Source organism: Podarcis tiliguerta, assembly GCF_965153285.1.
Source record: "Podarcis tiliguerta genome assembly, chromosome: 12".
NCBI classification, from domain to species: Eukaryota; Metazoa; Chordata; class Lepidosauria; order Squamata; family Lacertidae; genus Podarcis; species Podarcis tiliguerta.
The window spans coordinates 14,509,231-14,534,951 of NC_139545.1; the positions used below are offsets into that span (position 1 = coordinate 14,509,231).

The 25,721-nt window shown below is 45.1% G+C and overlaps 2 protein-coding genes across 3 annotated transcripts in view; one reads left to right on the forward strand and one right to left on the reverse strand.

Annotated features, from left to right (window-relative positions):
• PIK3R4 (phosphoinositide-3-kinase regulatory subunit 4) overlaps window positions 1-19,416 on the forward strand; it is a 31,168-nt gene extending 11,752 nt beyond the window's left edge. For both annotated transcript variants that reach the window (XM_083404650.1, XM_083404649.1), the window contains exons 7-20: window positions 2,409-2,582; window positions 3,574-3,719; window positions 5,420-5,623; window positions 6,406-6,607; window positions 7,902-8,101; window positions 9,395-9,605; window positions 12,203-12,368; window positions 13,590-13,754; window positions 14,581-14,792; window positions 15,668-15,799; window positions 16,149-16,249; window positions 17,504-17,592; window positions 18,040-18,148; window positions 18,806-19,416. In XM_083404650.1, coding sequence (XP_083260776.1) covers window positions 2,409-2,582; window positions 3,574-3,719; window positions 5,420-5,623; window positions 6,406-6,607; window positions 7,902-8,101; window positions 9,395-9,605; window positions 12,203-12,368; window positions 13,590-13,754; window positions 14,581-14,792; window positions 15,668-15,799; window positions 16,149-16,249; window positions 17,504-17,592; window positions 18,040-18,148; window positions 18,806-18,976 — 2,282 coding nt within the window. In that variant the 3' untranslated portion in view covers window positions 18,977-19,416. The remainder of the gene's footprint in view (window positions 1-2,408; window positions 2,583-3,573; window positions 3,720-5,419; window positions 5,624-6,405; window positions 6,608-7,901; window positions 8,102-9,394; window positions 9,606-12,202; window positions 12,369-13,589; window positions 13,755-14,580; window positions 14,793-15,667; window positions 15,800-16,148; window positions 16,250-17,503; window positions 17,593-18,039; window positions 18,149-18,805) is intronic.
• Window positions 19,417-20,295: 879 nt separating this feature from the next.
• LOC310660304 (collagen alpha-6(VI) chain-like) overlaps window positions 20,296-25,721 on the reverse strand; it is a 71,999-nt gene continuing 66,573 nt past the window's right edge. Inside the window, exons 36-39 of the mRNA XM_083404634.1 lie at window positions 24,580-24,670; window positions 22,680-22,806; window positions 20,841-21,654; window positions 20,296-20,653 (exon numbers count right to left, since the gene is read on the reverse strand). Coding sequence (XP_083260760.1) covers window positions 21,640-21,654; window positions 22,680-22,806; window positions 24,580-24,670 — 233 coding nt within the window. The 3' untranslated portion in view covers window positions 20,296-20,653; window positions 20,841-21,639. The remainder of the gene's footprint in view (window positions 20,654-20,840; window positions 21,655-22,679; window positions 22,807-24,579; window positions 24,671-25,721) is intronic.

Here is a 25,721-nt window from a genome sequence, read left to right on the forward strand (position 1 = left end):
CAGCTCACAAGGGAGATAATATAGTCACATGCCATCTCTTGATGTTTATCTCTCGCATGTTTTAATCAGAAATACGTTAAGTCCCATTCTTCACTCTTACAACTCATACATCTATCTGGCATGACTATATGGCAATCTTAAAGTCATCTATGCTAGTGGCCATAATATTATCTTGTGGCATTGGAATCCATTACAGTGGTACATTGGTTCCCGAACGGCTTACCGTATTTTTTGCCCTATAGGACGCACTTTTTCCCCTCCAAAAATGAAGGGGAAATCTGGGTGCGTCCTATGGGGCGAATGCAGGGTTTCGCTGAAGCGTGGAGAGCGAGAGGGGTCGGTGCGCACCGACCCCTCTCGCTCTCCAGGCTTCAGGAAGACATCCGCAGCCTAGGCAGCCCTGCGGGAGGTCCCGCAGGGATGTCTAGGCTGCGGATAGCAGCCTGCTTCCTGGAGCGTCGGGCGCCCTGAAAACAGAGCGCCCGGCGCTTCCGGAACACATCCGCACCCTAGGCATCCCTGCAGGAGCTCCCACAGGGATGTCTAAGCTGCGGATAGCAGCCTGCTTCCCGGAGCGTCGGGCGCCCTGAAAGCAGAGCGCCCGCCGCTTCGGGAACACCTCCGCACCCTAGGCATCCGTGCGGGAGCTCCCGCAGGGATGTCTAGGCTGCGGATAGCAGCCTGCTTCCCGGAGCGTCGGGCGCCCTGAAAGCAGAGCGGCCGGCGCTTCGGGAACACATCCGCACCCTAGGCAGCCCTGCGGGAGGTCCCCGCAGGGCTCCCCACGCTGCGGATAGCAGCCTGCCGCCCGGCGGGTGGGGTGCCCTGAAACAGAGCGCCCCTCGCGCCGGGCAGACACCCGCAGCGTGGGGAGCCCTCCAGGAGTTCCCCGCAGCGCTCCCCACGCTGCGGATAGCAGCCTGCCGCCCGGCGGGTAGGGCGCCCTGAAGCACAGCGCCCCTCGCGCCAGGCAGACATCCGCAGCATCCGGAGCCCTCCAGGTTTTCCCTGTAGCGCTCCCCGCGCTGCGGATAGCAGGCTGCTGCCCGGTGGGCGGGGCGCCCTGAAGCAGAGCGCCCCTCGCGCTGGGCAGACACCCGCAGCGTGGGGAGCCCTCCAGGAGTTCCCCGCAGCGCTCCCCACGCTGCGGATAGCAGGCTGCCGCCCGGCGGGTGGGGCGCCCTGAAGCAGAGCGCCCCTCGCGCCGGGCAGACACCTGCAGCGTGGGGAGCCCTCCAGGAGTTCCCCACAGCGCTCCCCACGCTGCGGATAGCAGCCTGCTGCCTGGTGCGAGGGGCGCTCTGCTTCAGGGCGCCCCTCGCACCGGGCAGACACCCGCAGCGTCGGGAGCCCTCCAGGAGTTCCCCGCAGCGCTCCCCACGCTGCGGATAGCAGCCTGCCGCCCGGCAGGTAGGGCGCCCTGAAGCAGAGCGCCCCTCGCGCCGGGCAGACACCCGCAGCGTGGGGAGCCCTCCAGGAGTTCCCCGCAGCGCTCCCCACGCTGCGGATAGCAGCCTGCCGCCCGGCGGGTAGGGCGCCCTGAAGCACAGCGCCCCTCGCGCCAGGCAGACATCCGCAGCGTCCGGAGCCCTCCAGGTTTTCCCTGTAGCGCTCCCCGCGCTGCGGATAGCAGCCTGCCGCCCGGCGGGTGGGGCGCCCTGAAGCAGAGTGCCCCTCACGCCAGGCATACATCTGCAGCGTCGGGAGCCCTCCAGGAGTTCCCCGCAGGGCTCCCCACGCTGCGGATAGCAGCCTGCCACCCGGCGGGTGGGGCGCCCTGAAGCAGAGTGCCCCACGCGCCGGACAGACATTGGCCAGCCCCACAAGCTTGGGGGACAGCAGGGAGGCGCAGCGCCGCCACCCCGCTGTTCCTCGACCTGGTTCGGTTTCCCCGACCTGCTTTTGGGGGGGAAATAAAGGAAAAAAATTTTCCTTTATTTCCCCCCCAAAAAACTAGGTGCGTCCTATGGGACGGAGCGTCCTATGGGACGAAAAATACGGTAGTTGACGAACCAACCGGCTCCCAAATGCCGAAAACCTGGAAGTAAGTGTTCCGGTTTGTGAACGTTTTTCGGAAGCCGAATGTCCGTTTCGGCTGTTGGCATTGTTTCTGGGGCCAATCAGAAGTCACGCCATGGTTTGCAAATGTTTTGTACGTCGAATGGACTTCCAGAACGGATTGAGTTCGAGAACCAAGATAACACTGTATTTAATGGTGGAAAATAGATTTAAGATGAGACCTGATGATGAAAAGCACTGAAGCTCATGGGTAGCTCAAATTGAACCCTACTTATTTGGGTTTTTCCCTTCTTCAGGATTGCATGAGTTAACCCTGCTTTGCATGTGATATTTCTACTTGCGTTAGCTTTTAGGAATTGTAATTTGTTTTTATTCTGCCATGATTACAGGTGTTGCTGCTTATGTTGGCTGGCAAAGCTCTTCAATTCTAAAGCCTCTGCTCCAGCAAGGGCTCAGCGATGCAGAAGAATTTGTCATATATAAGGCCCTCAATGCCCTTACCTGTATGTGCCAATTAGGACTTTTGCAGAAACCACATATCTATGAGTTTGCCTGTGATATCGGTAAGCCTGCTCCCCTAGCAGCAATTTTCTACTTTTAACAATCTTTTGTCTAGCATGCCGTTTATATTGCCAACTTCATTATCCAGCATATGGCATCACTTAGTTGTGAACTTCTAATCAGAATGACATTTAAGCAGTTGTCATTCAGTGTGTATTGTGTTCTTGGCCTTACCTTATGCATTTTTACTCAGGAATGTTAGGGCTTATTTCAAAGTGACTATGTTTAGGACTGCAGCCTTAGAAAGCTGATAAGTCTTAGTTGCCAGTTCTACACATCTTCTAGTTCACATGTTACACAAACCATAGAAATCCTGAGTCCATTAAATGCCAAGGACTTACCCACAATTTAATAACCTGAGGAAATTAACAAAGACAACCGAGTCTCAACTTGGATTTGAATAGAATAATGTTTATTTACAGTGCCCAAATGCTGGTTGGCAAGGCAACTAAAAATGGCTTTTTAGCCTGAAGTGCCAAATGGAATGTCACAGACTAGCAAGATGGTTAGTTACTGCAAGACTGAAGAGGTCTGGTCTCATGGGCTTGGAGAAGAAAAGCATGGAGCAGCCCCATGGGAGAGAGACTGAACAAATCGGGGAATTGACAGGTGCCAGTTATAGGAACAAGGTTTCCTGAAGGAAGTGGTCTGTGAGACACATTTAGTTGGAAAAATATATTGAAATCTAGCCCACATAATGAGCCATTACACAACAAAATTCATGGATGGTTTGATTTATTTTAACTGTAATAATACAGTTGCAGGTCAGAATGGAACAAACGTCCAGGGTAGGTTTCTGCCAGGGTAGGTGTCTGCCATGAGGCAAGATCATAATGTGAACTTGATTTTGTGTTATTTTATGTTGGATCCCCTTTGGAATTTAGTCTGAAGTATGTGTGTGAGTGTGAACTTGTTCCTGTTTTTAGAATTTTAATTGCATGACTTATATCAATTAAAATAGGTTCCTCTCTTTTTGTTCATTTCCTTCTCCAGCACCATTCCTGTGCCACCCTAATCTTTGGATACGCTATGGAGCAGTAGGATTTATAACTGTTGTAGCCCAACATTTGAATATTGCTGATGTTTATTGCAAACTCATGCCTTACCTGCATCCTTTTATCACTCAGCCAATAATACAGGTAAGGAATCAACTAGATAAGCAGCTTTCCTTCATTTGCAGCATATGAAGGGCTTGAAAATAATTTAGCTTAATATCCTCATGCCCTGACTCTGAAAGCTTCGTTAGATATTAGGCTGATCAAGAAGGTGCTGCGAATGCCAGCATCTCAGTGGTGAACCCTCCCTACCTCTGCTGCCATGTGATGCAACAGCATCATGTGAGTTTTGCTGTCCCAGCCCAATTTCATTGGCTACTGCTGGTGGAGGTGAGAAAACTTGGAATATGGTGATCCCTAATGCATAAGGGACATGGGTGGCACTGTGGGTTAAACCACAGAGCCTAGGACTTGCCAATCAGAAGGTCGGCGGTTCAAATCCCCGCGATGGGGTGAGCTCCCATTGCTCGGTCCCTGCTCCTGCCCACCTAGCAGTTCGAAAGCGCGTCAAAGTGCAAGTAGATAAATAGGTACCACTTCGGCGGGAAGGTAAACGGCGTTTCCGTGTGCTGCTCTGGTTCGCCAAAAGTGGCTTAGTCATGCTGGCCACATGACCCAGAAGCTGTACACCAGCTCCCTCAGCCAATAAAGTGAGATGAGCGCCGCAACCCCGGAGTCGGCCACGACTGGACCTAATGGTCAGGGGTCCCTTCACCTTTAATGCATTTTCAGTACTCAAATACCGTATTTTTTGCTCTATAAGACTCACTTTTTCCCTCCTAAAAAGTAAGGGGAAATGTGTGTGCGTCTTATGGAGCGAATGCAGGCTGTGCAGCTATCCCAGAAGCCAGAACAGCAAGAGGGATTGCTGCTTTCACTGCACAGCGATCCCTCTTGCTGTTCTGGCTTCTGAGATTTCAGAATATTTTTTTTCTTGTTTTCCTCCTCCAAAAACTAGGTGCGTCTTGTGGTCTGGTGCGTCTTATAGAGCGAAAAATACGGTATATTATTTCAGTAGGGACAGGGGGGATTTGTGACTTGGATGCTTCCCCCCACTCATGCAAAACACCAGCCAGTGCAACGTGTGACCCAGCTCATCATGCATACAAACCCATCCTACCTAGGTTCTGTTGTGTAACAAACTGTTAGCAGGAACAAACAAAGTCATGCCAAAATGCATGCCAGGTCTGAGGAGCATTTTAATAAAATAGCCCAGATAGTTCAAACAGGCCCCGGGCAAATCCTGATTAGCTCTCAGCTTTCATTTCAGGGATGGGGCACCTGTGACCCTCCATTTGTTATGGGACTCCAGCTCCCACCATCCTTGTTCACTGACCATGCTGGTTGGGGCTGATGGGAGCTGGAGTCCAACAACATATGGAGGGCCACAGATTCCTCTTTCCTGTATTAAATGCAAAGTGTGGTTTTCATTCCTCGGATGATTGTTGCGAAGGAAACCACAGTATGAATTGTGCAGCCCTTTACATGTTAAAAAGCGTTGCACAAATAAGAAAAAGTAATTTAATAAAAAGTGCTGCACAAATAACAAAAAGTAGCTTAATATTATCCAAAATAGCTAGCTCAAAATAGTCTGACATAAAAGAAATAGATATTTGCAAAGTTTTTTAAAGTACTCGTACCAGTCCGTCCCCTTTCTTTCAAAACCTACCACTGAGGTCAGTGTATAGGCCTGACCTCCTGCTCATTCCCTCAAGAAGAAAAAATCCTCAGTTGCATTTCTGTAGCCATCTGATTACTTCCTTGTTCCCTGTCCTGAATTACAGATAGATAAAGAAATAGTCCTACTGAGCGTCCTCAAAGAGCCTGTAAGCCGTTCTATATTTGATTACGCTCTGCGTTCCAAGGACATAGGAAGCCTTTTCAGAACTCTGCAACTTCGTCAGAAGAAAAGGAATGGCGCTCTTCCCGACTGCCCTCCCCCCGAAGATCCAGCAATTGTGCAGCTGCTAAAGAAGCTACTTTCTCAAGTATATTCTTACTGCTATAATGGTAGTGCTGAGAATCCACAATAAAGCAAGGACATGTATTGTTTCAGCATCTGTACTACATCAAAGTAGTACTTTGCCAGCAGCGCTGGCAATTTCTCCGGCACAAGCCCCGTTGAAATGAATCTGAGTTATGAAACAGCAATGGTGTCCTTTTACATTTCAGCGGGGCTTTTGCTTAAATGGAAGTTCTGTTTAGGAACCCATGGCTGTAGGAAGCTTATCAGATAGTCACCAAAACTATGTGGTTGGTCTTTGCCCCAGATTATTCTGTTTTATTATTGATTCCTGTTGAGTAAGAGCTCTCTCAGCATAAGAACTTGCACAGAACTCATATTGACTTGATTTCCCAAATGTTTTCGTATCTGGGCAGCCCACAACAGACCTTCCAACATTCTGACCATTATTTGGGGAAGAGCCATAGCTCAGTGCCACAGTATCTGTTTTGCATGCCCCACATTCAGGTCCTGGGATGTTTACATAGGCCTTGGAGTGCCATTTGTCTAAAGAGACACCTGCAGAGCCAGGCGCCAGCCAGTAAAAGACTATGTAGCCATAGTCTGTATAAGGTAGTTTCCAATGTCCCTATTTAAAAAAGGTGCCCTGTCATATTGTGGCAGCCAAAGCCACACATTTCTTTAGTTACAGTGTAAATCTAACTTTTATATCCTGAACCCTCTTGAGCCCAATTGCCACATGTTAAAAACTGAAAATCTTTGCTCTCTCTTGATGAACTGTCTACTTTTTGTTTTCTTTTGGGATAGGGAATGACTGAGGAAGAAGAAGACAAGCTGTTAGCCTTAAGAGACTTCATGCTGAAGTCCAACAAAGCGAAGGCCAACATAGTGGACCAGAGCCACCTTCATGACAGCACCCAGAAAGGAGTGATAGACTTGGCAGCTCTGGGTATAACCGGGAGACAAGTTGATCTTGTTAAAACTAAGCAGGAGTCTGATGATAAACGCGGTTAGTATGGTCTTGTAATTTGCATTGTTGCTTGTTTATAATTTTATATTGGAGGATTTAAAATGCTTATAGTAGACGTGGAAGAGTCCACTATCAACACATTCCATCCACATCTAGACTATCTGCTTACATTGAACTTTTCAGACTGAAATTTAACATCTTGAGTTCACATACGTCTTTATCGTTTAGTGGATGAAACATTGCAGATTTGAGTGGGCCATCAAGCTTTCATGTGAAACTCAATGTTTTCTTAAAGGAAGCAATTCACATATAACAAGTGATTGTGCTGGCTTATTGAGTGATCTATAGGCCTGTGTGAATTAGTATAACATATGAAGATGGAGGTTCTGTACCAAGCTTGACTACAAGATATTCTCTCACGGCTTCCAGTCATGTTTCTCCAATTGTCAGTCTAGTTTCCTGCTAAACTACTCAAATATATGTAAAATAGGAAAATGGGCAGGTTTTTATAGCTTTGTATAGTTTAACTTAGGGGACGCGGGTGGTGCTGTGGGTTAAACCACAGAGCCTAGGACTTGCCGATCAGAAGGTCGGCGGTTCGAATCCCCGCAACGGGGTGATCTCCCGTTACTCGGTCCCAGCTCCTGCCAACCTAGCAGTTCGAAAGCACATCAAAGTGCAAGTAGATAAATAGGTACTGCTCTGGTGGGAAGGTAAACGGCGTTTCCGTGCGCTGCTCTGGTTTGCAAGAAGCAGCTTAGTCATGCTGGCCACATGACCCGAAAGCCGTCTTGCGGACAAGGGAGCAAGATGAGCACGCAACCCCAGAGCACAATATATTGAAATGAAGTTTCTGTGTATTTTGGCCTATTTGTCCAACTTTTCAGATATGAATGGCTGTGTCTGTTCTAACTTTTAGATGTGTTTACATAACGGCCTGAAAAACCATCTTGGAGATATATGATTCTTTCCCTACCACCACCACCACAAACTTGGCATTCTAGAACAATTACTTCCTTAATGCTAAGGCCAGCATAACCCTGCAAAAAACCACAAGGTTCATTCACCGATCTGTATAAATACAGATGACATGGGTCATCTGCAGAAATTAGGCTAAGCATTCCAAGTTTATTTCATCTGGTGATGGATTGAAACCTTTGCCCAAGTCATGTAGCAGCTGATTTATATGATCCAGCACTCAGTTTAACATTATGCCACAATAAATCAAGTAACTCAAAACTCTGCTTATACAGCTAGAATCCTGTACATTTTGGTTGTTTTGTTATAAACAAAATCTTACTGTGATCCTTCTTTTGGGTCTTGCTGACCTCAGCTAGAAAACACGTAAAACAAGATTCAAATGTAAATGAGGAATGGAAGAGCATGTTTGGCTCTCTGGAACCTTCTAACATGCCTCAGCCAATTAGCAAAGGCCACAACCAAGCCACAGATCAAGAAGCCATTCAGAGTGGGAAATCTCTTCGGTCAGAGTCTTCCGCTGGCATTTGTGCTCCTCTGTCATCCTCACCACAGGTACTTCTGGGGATTTTAAAATTGGTGTGTTTTACCATAGAATTAGAAGAGCTGCCAATCGTTTTTAACATAGAGGAATTTATTTTTATTCTCAACACTCAATCATTTCTTTGAACAAAACAAGACTCTGGGTCTATTTTTTATACTATAAACTGCCCTGTGATCTCCAGCTGAAAGGCGGTTTATAAATTTAATTAATAATGAATAAATAATATTTTTAAACAAGATTAATAGTCCTGAAACTACAACTGCTGAATTCAGATCAGCCTTTGATTTGGAGGTTGTGGGGTGAATCAGATGTTGAAGCAAATTGGGAAGCTAACAACCCACTAGTAAGATACAGAACTCTTGACTGACCTGTGTCTCGGGCTAAATGAACCTGTGAGTGGGATCAGTGGTCTCATCCCTGCTTGGTGAAGTTTATGGCTCCATAGAGCAGCTCAGACAGCTTCTCAAACAGTCAAAATATTTTTGCATTAGGTTATCATTGGCATCCGTTGTTTTTATGTTTCATTTCCCCCTGAATAGACTTCTTTTTGTTGTCCCCCCTACCCCATGTAATGCTGAATTGACAAGTGTGTGTGTGTGTGTGTGCGCGCGCGTACACATACACACACACACACACACATTTCATGCATCTGATAAAGTAGTTCACAAAAGCTTTTCTCATTATAAAAGTGTTGGCATTTAAGGTACCACAAGACTCTCTGCTGGTTTTGCTACAGCAGACTAACACAGCTATCCTCCTGGAAGTTACATTTGAGATCATCCGTAGAGACCTTTTTCAGGGCGCCCTCAGCACCTGAGCTTTGCCTACTGGGGAGGCAGTTTTCTGTGGTTGCGGTCCACCTGTGCCTCACTTTGCACCAACTTTTCTGTCTTTAAGGAGTCAGGCAAAATCTGTCTTGTTTACCTGGGCTTGTGGGTTGCTTGAGCTCTGACTGGGAAAAAGCCGGGATATAAATAAATAAAATTAAACAAGCAATAAATTAGTAAAATGGTAGTTTGGAGTACAGGCAGGGGCCATTTCATGTGCATCTGCTTGATGTGTGATCGCGCACACCTGGAAGTGGCCCAAATATGGGGTGGGGTGGGCTTTCGCATGCTCTGCCGACACATGTGGGGATCGGGAATGGAAACCCCATGCAAAATGGCTGCTGCCTGTAAAGTTGATTTCTGATGCAGAAGTTGGTTTTGAATTATAGAAGAGAGGATGTCGCCCTTTCCTTCGAAACATAAAACACGGATCGCATTTTCTAAACGTGACTACACAACTGGGCTTATTCCTTTCAGGCAGCAGATGGAACTGTTGTCCAAGCCAGAAAACCAACCATACAAGTGTTAAGCAATATAGCTTCGCCTTCCACGTACCAGCTGCGCATTACTACTTGTAAAACGGAACTTCAGCAGCTGATACAGCAGAAACGTGAACAGTGCAACGCGGAAAGAATTGCCAAGCAGATGATGGAGAATGCAGAATGGGAGAGCAAGCCACCGCCTCCAGGTAATACTTGCTATACTCTTGGCAGATGGCCAGAGCTGCTATGAGGGTAGCACCAAACTGTCTCCTTTTAGCCCTGCAAATACCAAGGTCTACTGGCATGGGGTTGTATTTCTATTTATTGTGTCCGCTGAAGTCCAATTTGGCTGGTCTGCTTGCAAAGAAATAGAACATGTTAGCAGGAAACCAGGGCTCTGTATTACAGGGGGAGACTTCGCAAGTGGAGGAGGCTCCCTGCTTGCGGACAGGTCAGCCTCCAGCTTGGTGGGAGTGGAGGTAGTGCACTTGTTCCTGATGTTCTGCTCTACTTATGAGTGTAATGCCTGAATGGGGTTTTAGTGGCTTGTAGTTTGAGGGGCTGGGAGCTGGGGGCACTGTTATACAGTAGTTCCACTCCTTCCTCCTGGGCCGTGTTCAGAAAGTGGTGGTGGGGGATGAGTATTCAGACCCCTGGGCTCTCACTTATGGGGTGCCTCAGGGTTCCGTCCTCTCCCCCATGCTTTTCAACATCTATATGCACCCGCTGGGAGAGATCATAAGGGGGTTTGGGCTGGGTGTTGATCAGTACGCTGATGATACCCAGCTCTACCTCTCTTTCAAATCAGAACCAGTGAAGGCGGTGAGGGTCCTTTGTGAGTGTCTGCAGGTGGTTGGAGGATGGATGGCGGCTAACAGATTGAGGTTGAATCCTGACAAGACAGAAGTACTGTTTTTGGGGGACAGGAGGCAGGCAGGTGTGGAGGACTCCCTGGTCCTGAATGGGGTAACTGTGCCCCTGAAGGAGCAGGTGTGCAGCCTGGGAGTTATTTTGGACTCGCAGCTGTCCATGGAGGCACAGGCCAATTCTGTGTCCAGGGCAGCTGTTTACCAGCTCCATCTGGTACGCAGGCTGAGACCCTATCTGCTCGTGGACCGTCTTGCCAGAGTGGTGCATGCTCTAGTTATCTCTCGCTTGGACTACTGCAATGCGCTCTATGTGGGGCTACCTTTGAAGGTGACCCGGAAACTACAACTAATCCAGAATGCGGCAGCTAGACTGGTGACTGGGAGCGGTCGCCAAGACCACATAACACCAGTCTTGAAAGACCTACATTGGCTCCCAGTATGTTTCCGGGCACAATTCAAAGTGTTGGTGCTGACCTTCAAAGCCCTAAACGGCCTCTGTCCAGTGTACCTGAAGGAGCGTCTCCACCCCCATTGATCAGCCCGGACACTGAGGTCCAGCGCCGAGAGCCTTCTGGTGGTTCCCTCCCTGCGAGAAGCCAAGTTACAAGGAACCAAACAGAGGGCCTTCTCGGTAGTGGCACCCGCCCTATGGAACGCCCTCCCACCAGATGTCAAAGAGAAGAACAACTACCAGACTTTTATAAAAAACACCTGAAGTCAGCCTTGTTTAGGGAAGCTTTTAATGTTTGACGCACTACTGTATTTTAATATTTTGTTGGAAGCTGCCCAGAGTGGCTGGGGAAACCTGGCCAGATGGGCAGGGTATAAATAATAAAAAAATTATTACTACTACTACTATAGTTTGTCAAACATTACTTGCATGTTGTTGCTACAGAGCTGCTGAACCAGTGCTGTCTGAATGTAGTTTGGAACTTAGCTTTGTTAGGTGGCATGTGAAGAAACAAACAAACAAAAATTAAGGTAGCTCTGTCAACTGGAGCAGGCAGAGCCAAGCAGGAAACTTGCAATCTTGTTTAAAAGAGAACATCCTACGTAACATAATAGTATATCTACAAGTATGTGTCCTGGTCCTTTGCAGGTGCAAAATATCTACTTGTGTGGACACTTTTGAATTACTTTACACACAATTAGTTTTGTATTAATTTGCTTAAAATATTCACACCATACCTTTCCATCATAATGGGGTGTCACACCCGTTTACAAAACTTAAACACTGTCATAAAACAGCAGACATTGCAATCATCAGAAGCTTGTGGAAGCAGTTGTTTTTCATTGCCACCTGACAGCCAAACAAGAGCGTGCTAAATGAATAATTCTGTATGCTGCCCAGTACATAAAATAAGGCCTTTGAATAGTTGTCTCTACTCTGTGATGAATTTGGAATTGAAGTGCATCTACATTGTAAAACTGCTAAGATATATTTTAGTTTTCCATCTGTGAGAAAAGAGAGCCAGAAACATGGCAACATTTATCCTTCATGTACTTTGTAAGTGATATATGACATGTAATCCTAATCCTATAACTCATTAGTCTCCATGTAGCATCTGACATTCCTAGAAGCAAACAACATGCAAGATGTTTACTGGTTTGAGAGTCTAGTTAAATTTCTTGGCCAAATGCATTCTAATTCTTTGCACATTTCTGAAATATTTAAACAAGCTCCTGTCCATTCAAAAGTAACGATGCTAACTTTGTCGAAAAGACAAAGCATTATAAAACAATTTGAAAAGTAAATCTTGCATTTCCTGTTCACTTTCAAATATATTACATGTTTATCCTGATGTAGTAATTGCTGATATATACAGTTGTCACAGTCTAGAGTCCCATGTGTGAGGCATTTTGCAAAAGGAACTCCTGCATGTGTTTGCTTCACTGCTGATATTAATGGGGGGGAAATCTGTTGTTTTCCTTAGGATGGCATCCTAAAGGACTTCTGGTTGCTCACCTTCATGAGCATAAATCTGCCGTGAACCGCATTAGAGTTTCTGATGAACATTCAATTTTTGCCACATGTTCAAATGACGGAACAGTGAAAATATGGAACAGTCAGAAAATGGAGGGCAAGACGACGACTACTAGGTAATGCGTAACACCACAGGATGGCAGGATAAATAATAAATAAATAAAATAAAAACTTTTGCACCAACACAAGTATTTTGCTACCGTCTGGGATATAAGGTTAAGAACACATGCTCACTATTTTTTATTCATCGGCAATGGTGTTTGAAATCCTCTTGGATGTTACTGTTCAGATGTGTTACTAAAATAACAGAATCCAACATTTTAAAATTACACTTCCTTTGACTTACACCATCCCTTTATTCATTTATATGTATTACTTATCTTGCTCTATCTCTATCCACTTCGACTCTTCAGTGTTTAAACAGTGAATGAAGAGCTGAAGTAAAATAAATATCACATGGGCTCAGCGTGGCTTATAGCACTGTGTTTATACACCAATAGCTCTGTTCCCTAAAGTTTCACAATCTCAGGAATTAAATGGTCTGGGGGATAGACTGAGTCGGGGCAAAACAAAATCTGTTTTTTTAAAGTGAGTTGTTCATACCACAGCCAAAGCAACCATTAAAAATATATATCATAGAATAATGCTTTCTGCAGAAATGCTAAATGTCTATTGTTAAAGAGGTGCTGAAGAGTTAAGTGGGATGGGTCACAATCCTTGCCCAGGAAGTAGGTGAATCTTTACTCCCAGGCTTTGGAATGCTGTTCCTCTCCAGCAGCAACATAAATTAAGGAGCTGCAAAGTGGGATGTTCAGATATAGGGACTCTGTAGCTGTTTCACATACCCATCCCTTCCAGATTAAAAAGGAAAAAGAAACAAAAATTCCAGAAAATAGTAGTCACTTATTCTCCTAACCGTATGAAGGACTACTGAACACATGCAGGGACCAGTTGGGTTAAGACAAACAACTTCACTGAATGGAAAATACAACTCGTTGATTGCTTACTATGTAAAACGTACTTGCTGTGTCACTGTTCGTGTCTCCCTCCCCCAATTCAAATAATAAATATATTCCTATCCAATCATAACTCAGCTGATATTATATCAGGTGACCCAACTTGTAATTTCTCTCCCAAGTTGATGGAAAAGGGGATCTCTTAACAGAAAATGCTCATTTCCTGCAAATTCCCAGGATTCTGTAGAACACGTCATGATAGGAGAGATGTTTTAAATTTAGTTGTCTATTTGATATTTCATTGGGCCTTACTGTTCAATTTGTGTGGATTTTTAGAATCTAGCAGTCTTTGAACTATGTCCTTTCTGCTTTCTACGACAGGTCAATCTTGACATATTCCCGGATTGGAGGGCGTGTGATGACGCTTACATTTTGCCAGGGTTCTCATTACCTGGCTGTAGCTTCAGATAACGGAGCTATTCAACTTCTTGGGATTGAAGCTTCAAAACTACCCAAGTCTCCTAAGATCCATCCAATACAAAGCAGGTTTTTACCAATCCTTTGATGCATCCCTTTGGGTATCTGCTGTGCTCACTAGCAGGCTCATATTAGAAGCCTGAAATGGTATAGTCTACTCTTGCCACCTCATTCTCCTGAATGTGTGTAGGTACTACACCCAGGGCCGGATTTAGGTTTGATGAGGCCCTAAGCTACTTGAAGGTAATGGGGCCCTTTATATGTTCAGCTGTCCTTTGTCAACAACAAATTGTCGCTGTTTTTGTGTGTTGAATATATGCTGTAATTTATGGACCTAATAGGCATCTAAAGCCATTTGCACATAACAAAATATGTATTTTATCAAAGTAATTGTTGAACTTATCTTATATTTTGGAAATGTACATCCAGTTTTTTCCCCTTTAATTTTTTTGGGGGTTCCCAGGAGAGTGGAGCCCTAAGCTATAGCTTGTTCAGCTTATACGTAAATCTGACACTGGCTACACCTCTGCTACACCTGAGTTCCTTCATTCAGATATTGAGTTTATTGTGGGCACTGGGGAAGATAGAGACATGCAGAGAACATTTTGCTGGTGTTACACTGCCCTCTCATTTTTCCTGCCAGGGAGGTCATTCTTTTCCAAGATTTGTGAGAGGGCTGAATGAATACTTGGGGCATGAATGATAAAACAAGTATCTGCTATAACTAGGTACAGAATCTCCATTCAGATCCAGAATTAGTAGTTCCAGCCAAATATGCATCACCAAAACGAAAGGAGAGTGGAAGCCTATAGGCAAAAGAAGCAAAGGTGTGGACAATTTGAAGTCCTGTGACATTTCAATGAATTATACCCATCTTGTCATCTTCTTTACTCAGGTTTTTAGATCAGAGGGACGATGGCTGTGTCGTCGACATGCATCACTTCAATTCAGGAGCCCAGTCAGTGTTGGCTTACGCCACTGTGAATGGTTCCTTAGTGGGATGGGACCTGAGATCTTCTAATAATGCCTGGACATTGAAGCATGATTTACGGTTGGGACTTATAACCTCATTTGCTGTAGACATACATCAATGCTGGCTTTGTATCGGTAAGATGCATTTTGTGTTTCCCCCATTTAATAATTATATGTATTTAGAATCACTGTATAAATAAAATTGATCTTTGTGCAGGTCTTGTGGGGAATGACTGCAACATGTTTGCTTTCAAGAGGGGCAGTTTAGTTAGGTTGCCGGAGAGATGGGTGGATTTGACTTCAACTCCATTTTCTGTTACGGATTTAATCTGGGCAAATCATGTCCTCTCCTTCTTGGTTTCCCAGTAAGTTGCTATGCAGGGCTGTTACAAGGGGCAAGTGCACTAAATCTCTTTGCAGAAGATAAAAAGTGTAAGTGATTAGCGGAAAGCAAAGATGTCTTTGAACCTTAGGCATACTGGTACAGTATATGTATAATCAGGGCCAGTGGACATTGCATAAAATGTCGTTAACTTCAGTCTTAACCATGTCTAAAGGTAAAGGTAAAGGGACCCCTGACCATCAGGTCCAGTCGTGACCGACTCTGGGGTTGCGGCGCTCATCTCGCTTTATTGGCCGAAGGAGCCGGCGTACAGCTTCCGGGTCACGTGGCCAGCATGACTAAGCCGCTTCTGGCAAACCAGAGCAGCGCACAGAAATGCCATTTACCTTCCCGCCAGAGCGGTACCTATTTATCTACTTGCACTTTGATGTGCTTTCAAACTGCTAGGTTGGCAGGAGCAGGGTCCGAGCAACGGGAGCTCACCCCGTCATTGTGGGGATTCGAACTGCCGACCTTCTGATCGGCAAGTCCTAGGCCCTGTGGTTTAACCCACAGCGCCACCCGCATCCCTACATGTCTACTCGGAAGTAAATATTGAATTTAATGGGGCTTACTCCTTGGTCAGTAGGGCTAGGATTGCTGCTGATAGTCTCTTTTTCTTTACAAGGTACAAGCAGTGGTACCATGGCATGCTGGGACATGAGATTTCAGTTACCCATCTCTAGCCATTCCCATCCTTCCAGAGCACGGATCAGACGCCTGCTTATGCATCCCCTCTCCCAGTCATGGGTGATTGCAGGTACAGCTCACTCTCTTTCTCTCTCTGTCAGAGCACTAGCAAAATGGCAGATGGCCATCTAACCTCTGCTTAAAAACCTCCAGGGAAGGTTCTTATGGGATTCTGTTCCACTGTACTGTAAGTTCTTCCTTAGGTTTAGTCGGAATAAGTGAGGGCATTCTCCAGCGGTTGCTAAGGGACAGTCTTCACAAGCATTTATTTTAATGAGTGCTGTCAGCAGCCAAGTAACTCGTTTTCCTCATCCCTTTTATATTGCTAGACTATAATGCAAGAAAAAACCCCTAAGATGTAAGTCTTCCCCCATTCCTGCACTTTTGGTTTATAACTGTTGTCCATGGCTTTTCCGTAGCTGTTCAAGGCAATAATGAAGTCTCCATGTGGGATATGGAAACAGGCGACAGACGCTTCACGTTATGGGCCAGCAATGCCCCACCTCTTTCAGAACATCAGGTTTGGCTTTCTGATTGTAAAGTTTTGAGCAGAATAAAGCAGGCCTATGTAGTTTTTAGTCCTTTGGTGGATATTAAATGCCCATCATGCCAAAGTTTTCTGTTTTCAGTTGAGAAGAGATGCATTATCTATACGGGGTTAAGCAGTATACATTTTGCTAATTCTGAAAGTGCTTCCTGTGTACGTCCGGGTGCAATTCAAAGCACTGATTTTAACTTATAAAGCCCTGTGTAGCTTAGGGCAAGTGTAATAAGCCCAGATAGTGGTACCAAACAAAATGATGTAAGCTTTCAGTTTCTCAGAACTCTTCATTAGGCAAGATAATAACACGAAGCAGGAGCTGGGGAGATGATGCAGAGGGGATTAAAAAAAATAACCTTAAGGTTTGCATTCAGACTCTGTCTGAAGATGTAGATTACAGACTAAATCTTTTAGATTGGAGGCTGAATTATATGCTTGCAGGCACTGAATTACACATAGGATTCTTGGATGAAGAGGCAGTTGCTGAGCCCCATTTTGAAACATAAAAGCCTGGCTATGACTCTGACCTGTCTCTGTTCTAGCCCCTATTTGCTTGCTTTAGACTTGCCATATGTCCCGAATTTCCCAGACAGATCTAGAATACTGCAGTTGCAAGCAGTGTCCGAGGGGAAATCAGCCAAATCATTGGGGAAATCCTGACATATGGCAGCAACCCTAGCTTACTTGGAAGTAAGTACCACTGTCCTCATTGGGGCTTACTCTTGAGAAAGTGTGCATAAGATTGCAGCCATTCAAACCTATGCACGTCTACCCAGGTGTAAGACCTATGGGGACCAGTGGGACTTACATACTTGTGAATAAATGCAGGGTTGCAGCCTTAGACTTTTTATCTACTACTGTTTGAATATTTTTCTTTTGCTAAATGCTCAACAGCTGTTTTTATTCTCCTCGTATTGTTTTCTATCCTGAGATTTCAATTTATTTCATAACTTGTAAATTGTCTTTGGTATTAAGTAAATAATCAAATGTAAATGTGTGGATACAAAATTTAAAATGATTAATTTGATTTTTTTAAAAGAAAACAAAAAAGCAATTGTTTATAGTTGTAATTTGAAGTTTAATGTCTTTCATTAGAAGCTACAGCTATGTGAAGGTGTTCAGGATTAGTTCCTTAATGACATGATTGTTAATTAAGATAACTCAGTTTTTAAAAGTTAGCATACTTTAACACCAGTTGTTGAAAAAAAACACACCTATTTTCCCACCCTTTAGCCTTCACCTCATAGTGTTCATGGAATATACTGCAGCCCAGCAGATGGAAATCCTATATTACTGACAGCAGGTTCAGACATGAAGATAAGGTAAAATCTAAGAAATTATGATATCTCACCACCACAGAAGCTAGAGTTTCCTTTTCTGCATAAAAATCCCATATGAAGTAAAAAAAAAAACAACCAACCAAACTTGTGAGGTGCAGAATTTCTTTGACTAACATATTGATTCAAACTGGTTGGTGGGAGGAGGAAACCTACCAGATTTAGTGTGTGTTCAGCCATTCTGTTAGATGGGACATAAACTTCTCACTTTTGTGTAAACCTGCTTAACACCAAACTGTAAGGCTTTGAAATAGAAATATACCACAAGTGCCTTATAGAATAAAATTTTCTAGTCACCTGATGTCAGGGTAGACGGGCCTGTAATGTGACCCTATACCGCTTTCCTTATGATAGCTGCAATGCTGTTTTAAAGGCTGGAAGGATTCTGGTCAAAGATTTTAGGTTTTATATTGTCGCCTTTGTTCTTTGCAGGTTCTGGGATTTAGCATACCCTGAGAGGTCCTACATTGTTGCTGGAAGTTCAAGCAGCCCATCTGTGTCTTATTATAGGAAGATCATTGAAGGCACAGAAGTTGTTCAGGTATAGTTGCTCGCAAGTCTAATTCCCAGACCTGGGAAAGTGGGAATTGCTCCACTGTCACTGCAGGCAGTAGCTATCTGTGAGCACATTCATATTCCCCATAGCAAACTCAACAGCTCTGGATTCACTGTCAGATATGCATGTAACAAAATAAAGAGTGTATCCAGTATGCACTTGTTGGGCTTAAAACAGGAAAGCACCTTTCAGGGACGTGGGTGGCGCTGTGGGTTAAACCACAGAGCCTAGGACTTGCCGATCAGAAGGTCGGCGGTTCGAATCCCCGTGATGGGGTGAGCTCCCGTTGCTCGGTCCCTGCTCCTGCCAACCTAGCAGTTCGAAAGCATGTCAAAGTGCAAGTAGATAAATAGGTACCGCTCCGGCGGGAAGGTAAACGGCGTTTCTGTGCACTGCTCTGTTTCGCCAGAAGCGGCTTAGTCATGCTGGCCACCTGACCCGGAAGCTGTACGCCAGCTCCCTTGGCCAATAAAGCTAAGTGAGCACCGCAACCCCAGAATCGTCCGCAACTGGACCTATTGGTCAGGGGTCCCTTTACCTTTACCTTTCAATAAAAACAGTTAAATACGACGCAAAACAGGAAAGCACCTGAAACCGAAAGGATTTAGTCATCAACGTTTCACCATTTTCCCTTTTCAACAGGAAATTCAAAACAAGCAGAAGGTGGGTCCCACGGATGAAACCCCTCGAAGGGGTCCCGAGTCTCTACCAGTTGGGCATCATGACATTATCACAGACATTGCTACTTTTCAGACCACTCAAGGATTTATAGTTACTGCATCACGAGATGGCATTGTCAAAGTGTGGAAGTAAAAGTTGCACTGACCTATAGGAACTGTAAATACAGGTAATAAAGAGAAACAGGACAGGATTGAGTATCTTTTGAAGAATTGCTTCGAGAACATAAAATGATGGATTGTAAAGCTCATGACGGTGACCAGTGGTCCTTTCAGAACCTGCCATTGTATTAAAGTAGAGTGACTCATGCAGCGTTTTTATGAAACAACCAAGCAAATGCAGTTTAAAATGGAGACATCACGCTTAACTTCTGACCATGTTATCTTTGGAAGTCTAAAAGATGGTTTATTATCACATGAAGAAATCTGTTACATCAACAATATTTATGTAAACTGACTTTGTTTTTTTATTTACTTGAGCGAATGAGAAAGAACGATAAAATGGTTGCACTTTTGTTCATGTATATTCAAATCCCTGTATACCTAATAATGAAAAAATAAAAAGAGTTTGGATCATTCCTGTGTGCCAAAGCTGTGTGGCAGACTGCACAAGCAGCATCCTCTGCGAAACATTCATTCACAATATACCAACCCTAGCATATTTTAAATCCCATGTACTCCTCACAATTGCTGGATCCGTGTGGTTTCTGTCTACAAACATTATAATCTGGCGTGGAAATCCAACCCACATAAAAAGTGACCTGCTAAGGCACAATTACATACATAAGGATGTTTATCAAGTGGAGGATGTGGGATTGAGGGGTGGAGGGCGTCCAATAAAACTTTCGGATGAGTTGGGTGAGCTGGAACGGTTGGGCCGTTTGAAGCAAAAAAATCTTTTGTGTGAATATCTTTGGAATTAAACACCCTTCTTCCGCTCAACTTTTTTTTTTTACACTTCACGCTTCAGAACGATACAGTGATTTATTTGGTTTATTCAAGGGATTTTTACAATCCCAAGGTGGAGCCCTTAAGCAAGTATATCCCAGTTTGACATGTTAACAGATGTATGAGTTTAAATTTCGCATCTAATAAAATCATGTAGAATGATGGGGAGGGAGGAGACCCTGTGGCATGTTTATAGCCACATGATCTTGTTTAAATTCCAGAATTAGTGTTTTGTTTTGTTTTTTTAAAAAAGACAATCCACTTGTTTGAAACCATCCCCTGCCCTTTTTCAGCCCAATTTCCAAAAGGTCGCCTTTGCCCCCTTCCCCAACCGCCCAAGTCTACTGTCACAAAATATGGCATTGGCAGTGGTGAGAAAAAAAATTCCATTTATGGTGTTCTCTTATTTTGGTGTGGGGGAAGCTATGGCCCTTCAGACAGTGCAGCTTGTATTGGCACAGGGAGTTCCTGTGTTGATCCCAATGAATTGCAAGAAGGGCATCTCTCTTTGTATTTGGGTTGTGTTTTATTTCTTTTAAAACAAGATAATAGATACGTGTTATCACATAGCACCATGAGGAACACTCATCCCACCACAAAGCCCATCCGGAAGTACTTTCTGTTGCCGGTAGTTCTAACTATCAAGCTGTCCCTTCTTATAGGACTGAAGACACAGAAGTGGCTCAGGTACACAAAGCATAATTTCACCCGTTTTGATTCCGAGATCAACTTTTATTTGCACACATTCTTGCATCGATTTGTAGCCCCTTTATAATCCACAACCTCTGAGCTATCTGGGATAGAGTGAAAGAGGCATCCCTGATGGGGGACAAGGTTTCAGTGTGCTGACTCAGCCCATTTGACTCTTAGAATCATAGAATCATAGAGTTGGAAGAGACCACAAGGGCCCTCGAGTCCAACCCCCTGCCAAGCAGGAAACACCATCAGAGCACTCCTGACATATGGTTGTCAAGCCTCTGCTTAAAGACCTCCAAAGAAGGAGACTCCACCACACTCCTTGGCAGCAAATTCCACTGTCAAACAGCTCTTACTTGCACGGCATGCGTTTCCCGTTACCTCAAGTCCAAAGTGCAGATTAGAAACGAGGGTCACAGTGAAATGAGTAAATCCTCACACAACATCATATCATCCCATGTACAAAATTAGCACAAAATTAAAGAATCAGCCGTCCAAAAATGCAAACTTCCACTGCTATTGCATGACAACATCAGATTGGCATTCAATATATTTTTTTGGCTGGACTGTCTTCAGAGAGCACAGCTATCCAAGGACACTAACAAACACAATTAGGAAACAAAACAAACTTTTAAGAAGAGTTATTAAAAATGGTTCAGGTCTGAGCAAGTGGGAACGAGGGAACTATCACTGATGATGTCATCGCTAAGAGACACTTGCAAGTATGGACATATTCCATATAGCAAACTCAACAGTGCTCGATAGGTTAGCAAGTTCCCAACTACAGTTTGTGCGTTGATTAGGCTAAAAGCCAGAAAACCTCTGGAAACAACAAAGGAATTGTGGCTTCTACGCTCCATAATTTTCACTTTCCTAAAGGAAATTCAAAACAAGCAGGAGGTGGATTCACAGATGAAAACCTTCTAATGTACAAGAAAACATACTTCATTCTTCAGCCTGTCTTGTCAGAACCATCACTTTGCACCCTCCCAAAATTGTCTTCAATTTGTCTTTGTTTTTAATAGAGATTTGTTTCCAGTTCCTGAACAAATGAATCAATGAGCAAAGTCATTAGCAACGACGACGGCAATAGAAATGGAAGTGCAGTACTTCACAAGTTGCTGCAGAGGCATAACGGTAGTTTCCAACACGTTGCTAATTTCCAGGTACCTGAAAAGGGAAGGAGAATAATGTTACCTGCTGAACTTTTAGGCATGATGCAGTTGATGCTCAGCAGGTAAAGCTCTCTACCCATGGAAATGTTTGTTGGAAATGTAAGGAAAAGGAAGGCACCTTCTATCATATGTGGTGGAACTGCAAAGTGATAAAGGAACATGATACGCAATGAATTTTAAAAATAAATAAAATAACTTTTGTAAAAAAAAACTAGAAGCCTTTTCGTTAGGAATTGTAGGTGCAGAGATTCCAAAAGAACTGAAAAGACTGTTTATGTACGCTACAACAGCTGCAAGGATACTTCTTACCCAGGGTTGGAAAGACGACAATATACCGTATTTTTCGCTCTATAACACGCACCCGACCATAACATGCACGTAGTTTTTAGAGGAGGAAAATCCGTAGGCATGCCACCCATAGGCATTTCCTCCATAACACGCACAGACATTTCCCCTTACTTTCTAGGAGGAAAAAAGTGAGTGTTATGGTGCAAAAAATACGGTAACTACTAGGGAAGACTGGGAGATGAAACTATTGGACTATGCAGAGATGGCAAGATTGACCAGGAAAATCAGGAGGATCAGAACTGCAACAAGGAATGGGACAAAAATATATTGTATTTTAAAGACCATTGTAAACACTTGAACTCTTTGGCAGGCTTTACATAAATCTTGCAATGATACATAGATTTTGGATACAATGGAGGAGTGTAAGTTAGATGGACTTATAATATGCAGTTAAAACAAAAAAGTTATTTAAAGAACCGACGGAGGGAAGGAGGGAAGTCTTGAGATTCGGAAGAATCTTGTGTAAGCTTTATTATTTGTAATCATACTACCTCTGTGAATGAATTTGTAAAAATCAAATAAAAATTATATTTTTAAAAAAGCTCTCTGCACATGGAATGGGGGCTGACCAAAAGGGCAAGTCATCAGTCAGTGCTACATGGAACGGCAAGAATAATTCTATTTGTTTTGTTTTTTTAAAGCATCTTTATGGGACAAAGAAAGTCTACTTACAATGATCTGCTGTCCACTGCTGAAGGGATTTCCAGGGGTCACGAAATCATATGGTGTGGGCTCCAGAAAAGCAGATCCAGCATCTAGAAGCATAGCTCCATTTGACATAGTGTTGTCAACAGCAAAACTAGGTATGCAACAAGGAAACAGAGTCTGGGATCAATGTGTGTGCAAAGGTTCTAATGTAATGCAGAGGATTAGCACAGAATTGCTTTGAAGTAAAGCTACTCTTTTCCCGTCTCCATCCAACATTTTGCTTGGACAGGCGGAATCCCCCAAACCCATGTGGAATAACGACTCAAGACAACATGTTATGGGATTAAATTGGCCACAACTTTCTTACATTTCAGATGTGGGTAGACCTTGGCTCAGGCATTGGGCGTTATCCCTCCCCAGTCCCCAGCTGGGGATCTAGGGAACATCAGGGTTATCCAGTGTTTGGGGGAGATGGGCCGGCTCTGGACAACATATGTTCAAGCAGAGATAGCCGCCCCCATTACGCCGCCGTTGCAGGGGAGAGCAATGACGACCTCTTGGTGTACGGCCAAAGACTCCCCTCAAAAACCCCTTTAACGTGGAACCCTGATATCACTGCTGCAAAGAGGAAGGGGGTGTGGGTCACCGCTACACGCCTCTCCCATTCAGGAAGATAGACTAAAGGATTCCGCCCAAGGCCTGATACCGCCAAAGTTGTGACGTTTTGCTACAGGAAAGGCAAAACCTGCCAATGCAGGGGAATTCCTTTCCGGCCCTTCAACAGCGACCTTGACGTAGCAGTGCCTGCATACCTGTGAAGAAAAGGTTAACCTGCAAAATAAGACTTAACTGAGGGTGGGTAGGGTGGGAGAAGCTCTGGAGTCAACTGAGGATTCCCAGGTAAGATCGTCCCTCTATTGTGTGGGCAGGTAGTCCCTCCCCTACCTGGCCTGGTCTCCTTGGCAACGCTTCCACCAGCTGGGATTGGACAACTGACTGAGGTAGGCGGAGACCTCCAGGTATCCCACCAGGGGAGGGGGAGGCGAAGCCAAGCCTATGCTGATGGAGACGCATCGGGTCCAGGGGCTGCGCGCATCCACGCAAAGTGTGCCCCCCGTTTAATGTGGGGAGCGGTCATTAAAGGTAAAAGGTAAAGGTACCCCTGCCCGTACGGGCCAGTCTTGACAGACTCTAGGGTTGTGTGCCCATCTCACTCAAGAGGCCGGGGGCCAGCGCTGTCTGCAGACACTTCCGGGTCACGTGGCCAGCGTGACATCGCTGCTCTGGCGAGCCAGAGCCGCACACGCAAACGCCGTTTACCTTCCCGCTAGTAAGCGGTCCCTATTTATCTACTTGCACCCGGGAGTGCTTTCGAACTGCTAGGTTGGCAGGCGCTGGGACCGAACAACGGGAGCGCACCCCGCCGCGGGGATTCGAACCGCCGACCTTTCGATCGGCAAGCCCTAGGCACTGAGGCTTTTACCCACAGCGCCACCCGCGTCCCGAGCGGTCATTACTAGCGGCCAATTGTTATATCCCCCTTCTTTTTCAATGGGGTATACAGGGTAAGGTGCTGACGGGTACAGGATCAGAGCTGTTGCATGAGAGCTGAAGCTCATCTCCAAGCCTTGCAGTACAGCTGCCAGCGCTACTATATTGATCCTTCTCTGTTTCTCCTGCACAATTGGCAAGAGATGGCAATGTGGAGAGCGGTCATTTCTGTGTAGCAAAACCAACAGCCACGATCAGCCGTTGTTTCCTGGTGCAACAATACACACAAAGCAAACGCGATCTTATGTGAGTCAGACTTGCTACTCATTTAGACTTAGTTGAAGGCCAGCACAGCTCCCATAAGAGTGTAGGTCATGGATATACGAGTGGATATATATCAAAGTGGAAAAGTAATGTCTGGAAACAAACTCACGTGCGTTTGGGTGGACCATACAGAGGCCTTTGTGCACTAATGCTTGTACATTTTCTCTTGAGCTGTGCTTGCGGATACTTGTTCATTTCACCTGTCAAGACATATGGCACAATAGGTGGGAAATGATAAGCAGAGCTATGATGCGGGAAATGAACTGCAGTCCTTTTCACACAAACACTTAGCAAACAAGGTTGAGTGAAGTCTTCCATCCTCTGTGTTACGTTGTGGGTGAACATATCAGACGACACAAACAGCTCTTGTTTATTCACAGGCCAGAACAGAACTGAACTGAAGGGTTCAGCCAGCCTGCTTATATAGAACTCCACTACAACGCAACAGTAACCACTTTCTGTAACTATCCAATCACTGAATGTCATTTTCAACCCCTTATTTGCATATGTGGACCTGAGTGAAAACTACAGTATCCCCCTGCTGGCCAGGGTGAAAACTTCAGTACATAACACCCTGCCAAAGGAAGCAGCAAACAGTCCAACTTTGGGGGACATCTGTACACACTTTCTGCCACACCCCACCCAGTCTGTGTACTCTTTTTGTACACACACACTGCCCAATTCGTGCCCTCTTTCTCCCACCAACCCCTCCCAATCTTTGCACCCCAGCTGCCCCCTCCCGCCACAGCCTTCCCTTTACCAGCTCCTCCTCCTCCTCTGCCACCACCACAGCTAGGCCTTGACCTACTTGCCGCTTATTTTTGCGGCCTACTCAGCCTCGCCGCAGGCACCAGAAGTGGTACGCCTGCTTCCAGAAGTGTTCTCCTAGATGCACTTCACCTGCTTCTGGGAATATGGCGGTGGTGGTTGGCCACAATGGCAGTGAAGCCTATGGCGGAGGCTGTCCCAGAGGAGGAAGAAGAGACGAGGGGGCAGTAGCTAGACATCACAGACTTCAAACAGAAGCTGCGGCAGCTTCTGCAAATCCATGATGTCCTGCTTAATTCGGGACAGTTGAGTTGTGTGAAGCAGCCTTCATTGTTGCAGGGACACCTGCTCAGCCCCTGCTCAGATATAAGAAGAAGAAGAAGAGTTTGGATTTGATATCCCGCCTTTCACTCCCTTTAAGGAGTCTCAAAGCGGCTAACATTCTCCTTTCCCTTCTTCCCCCACAACACACACTCTGTGAGG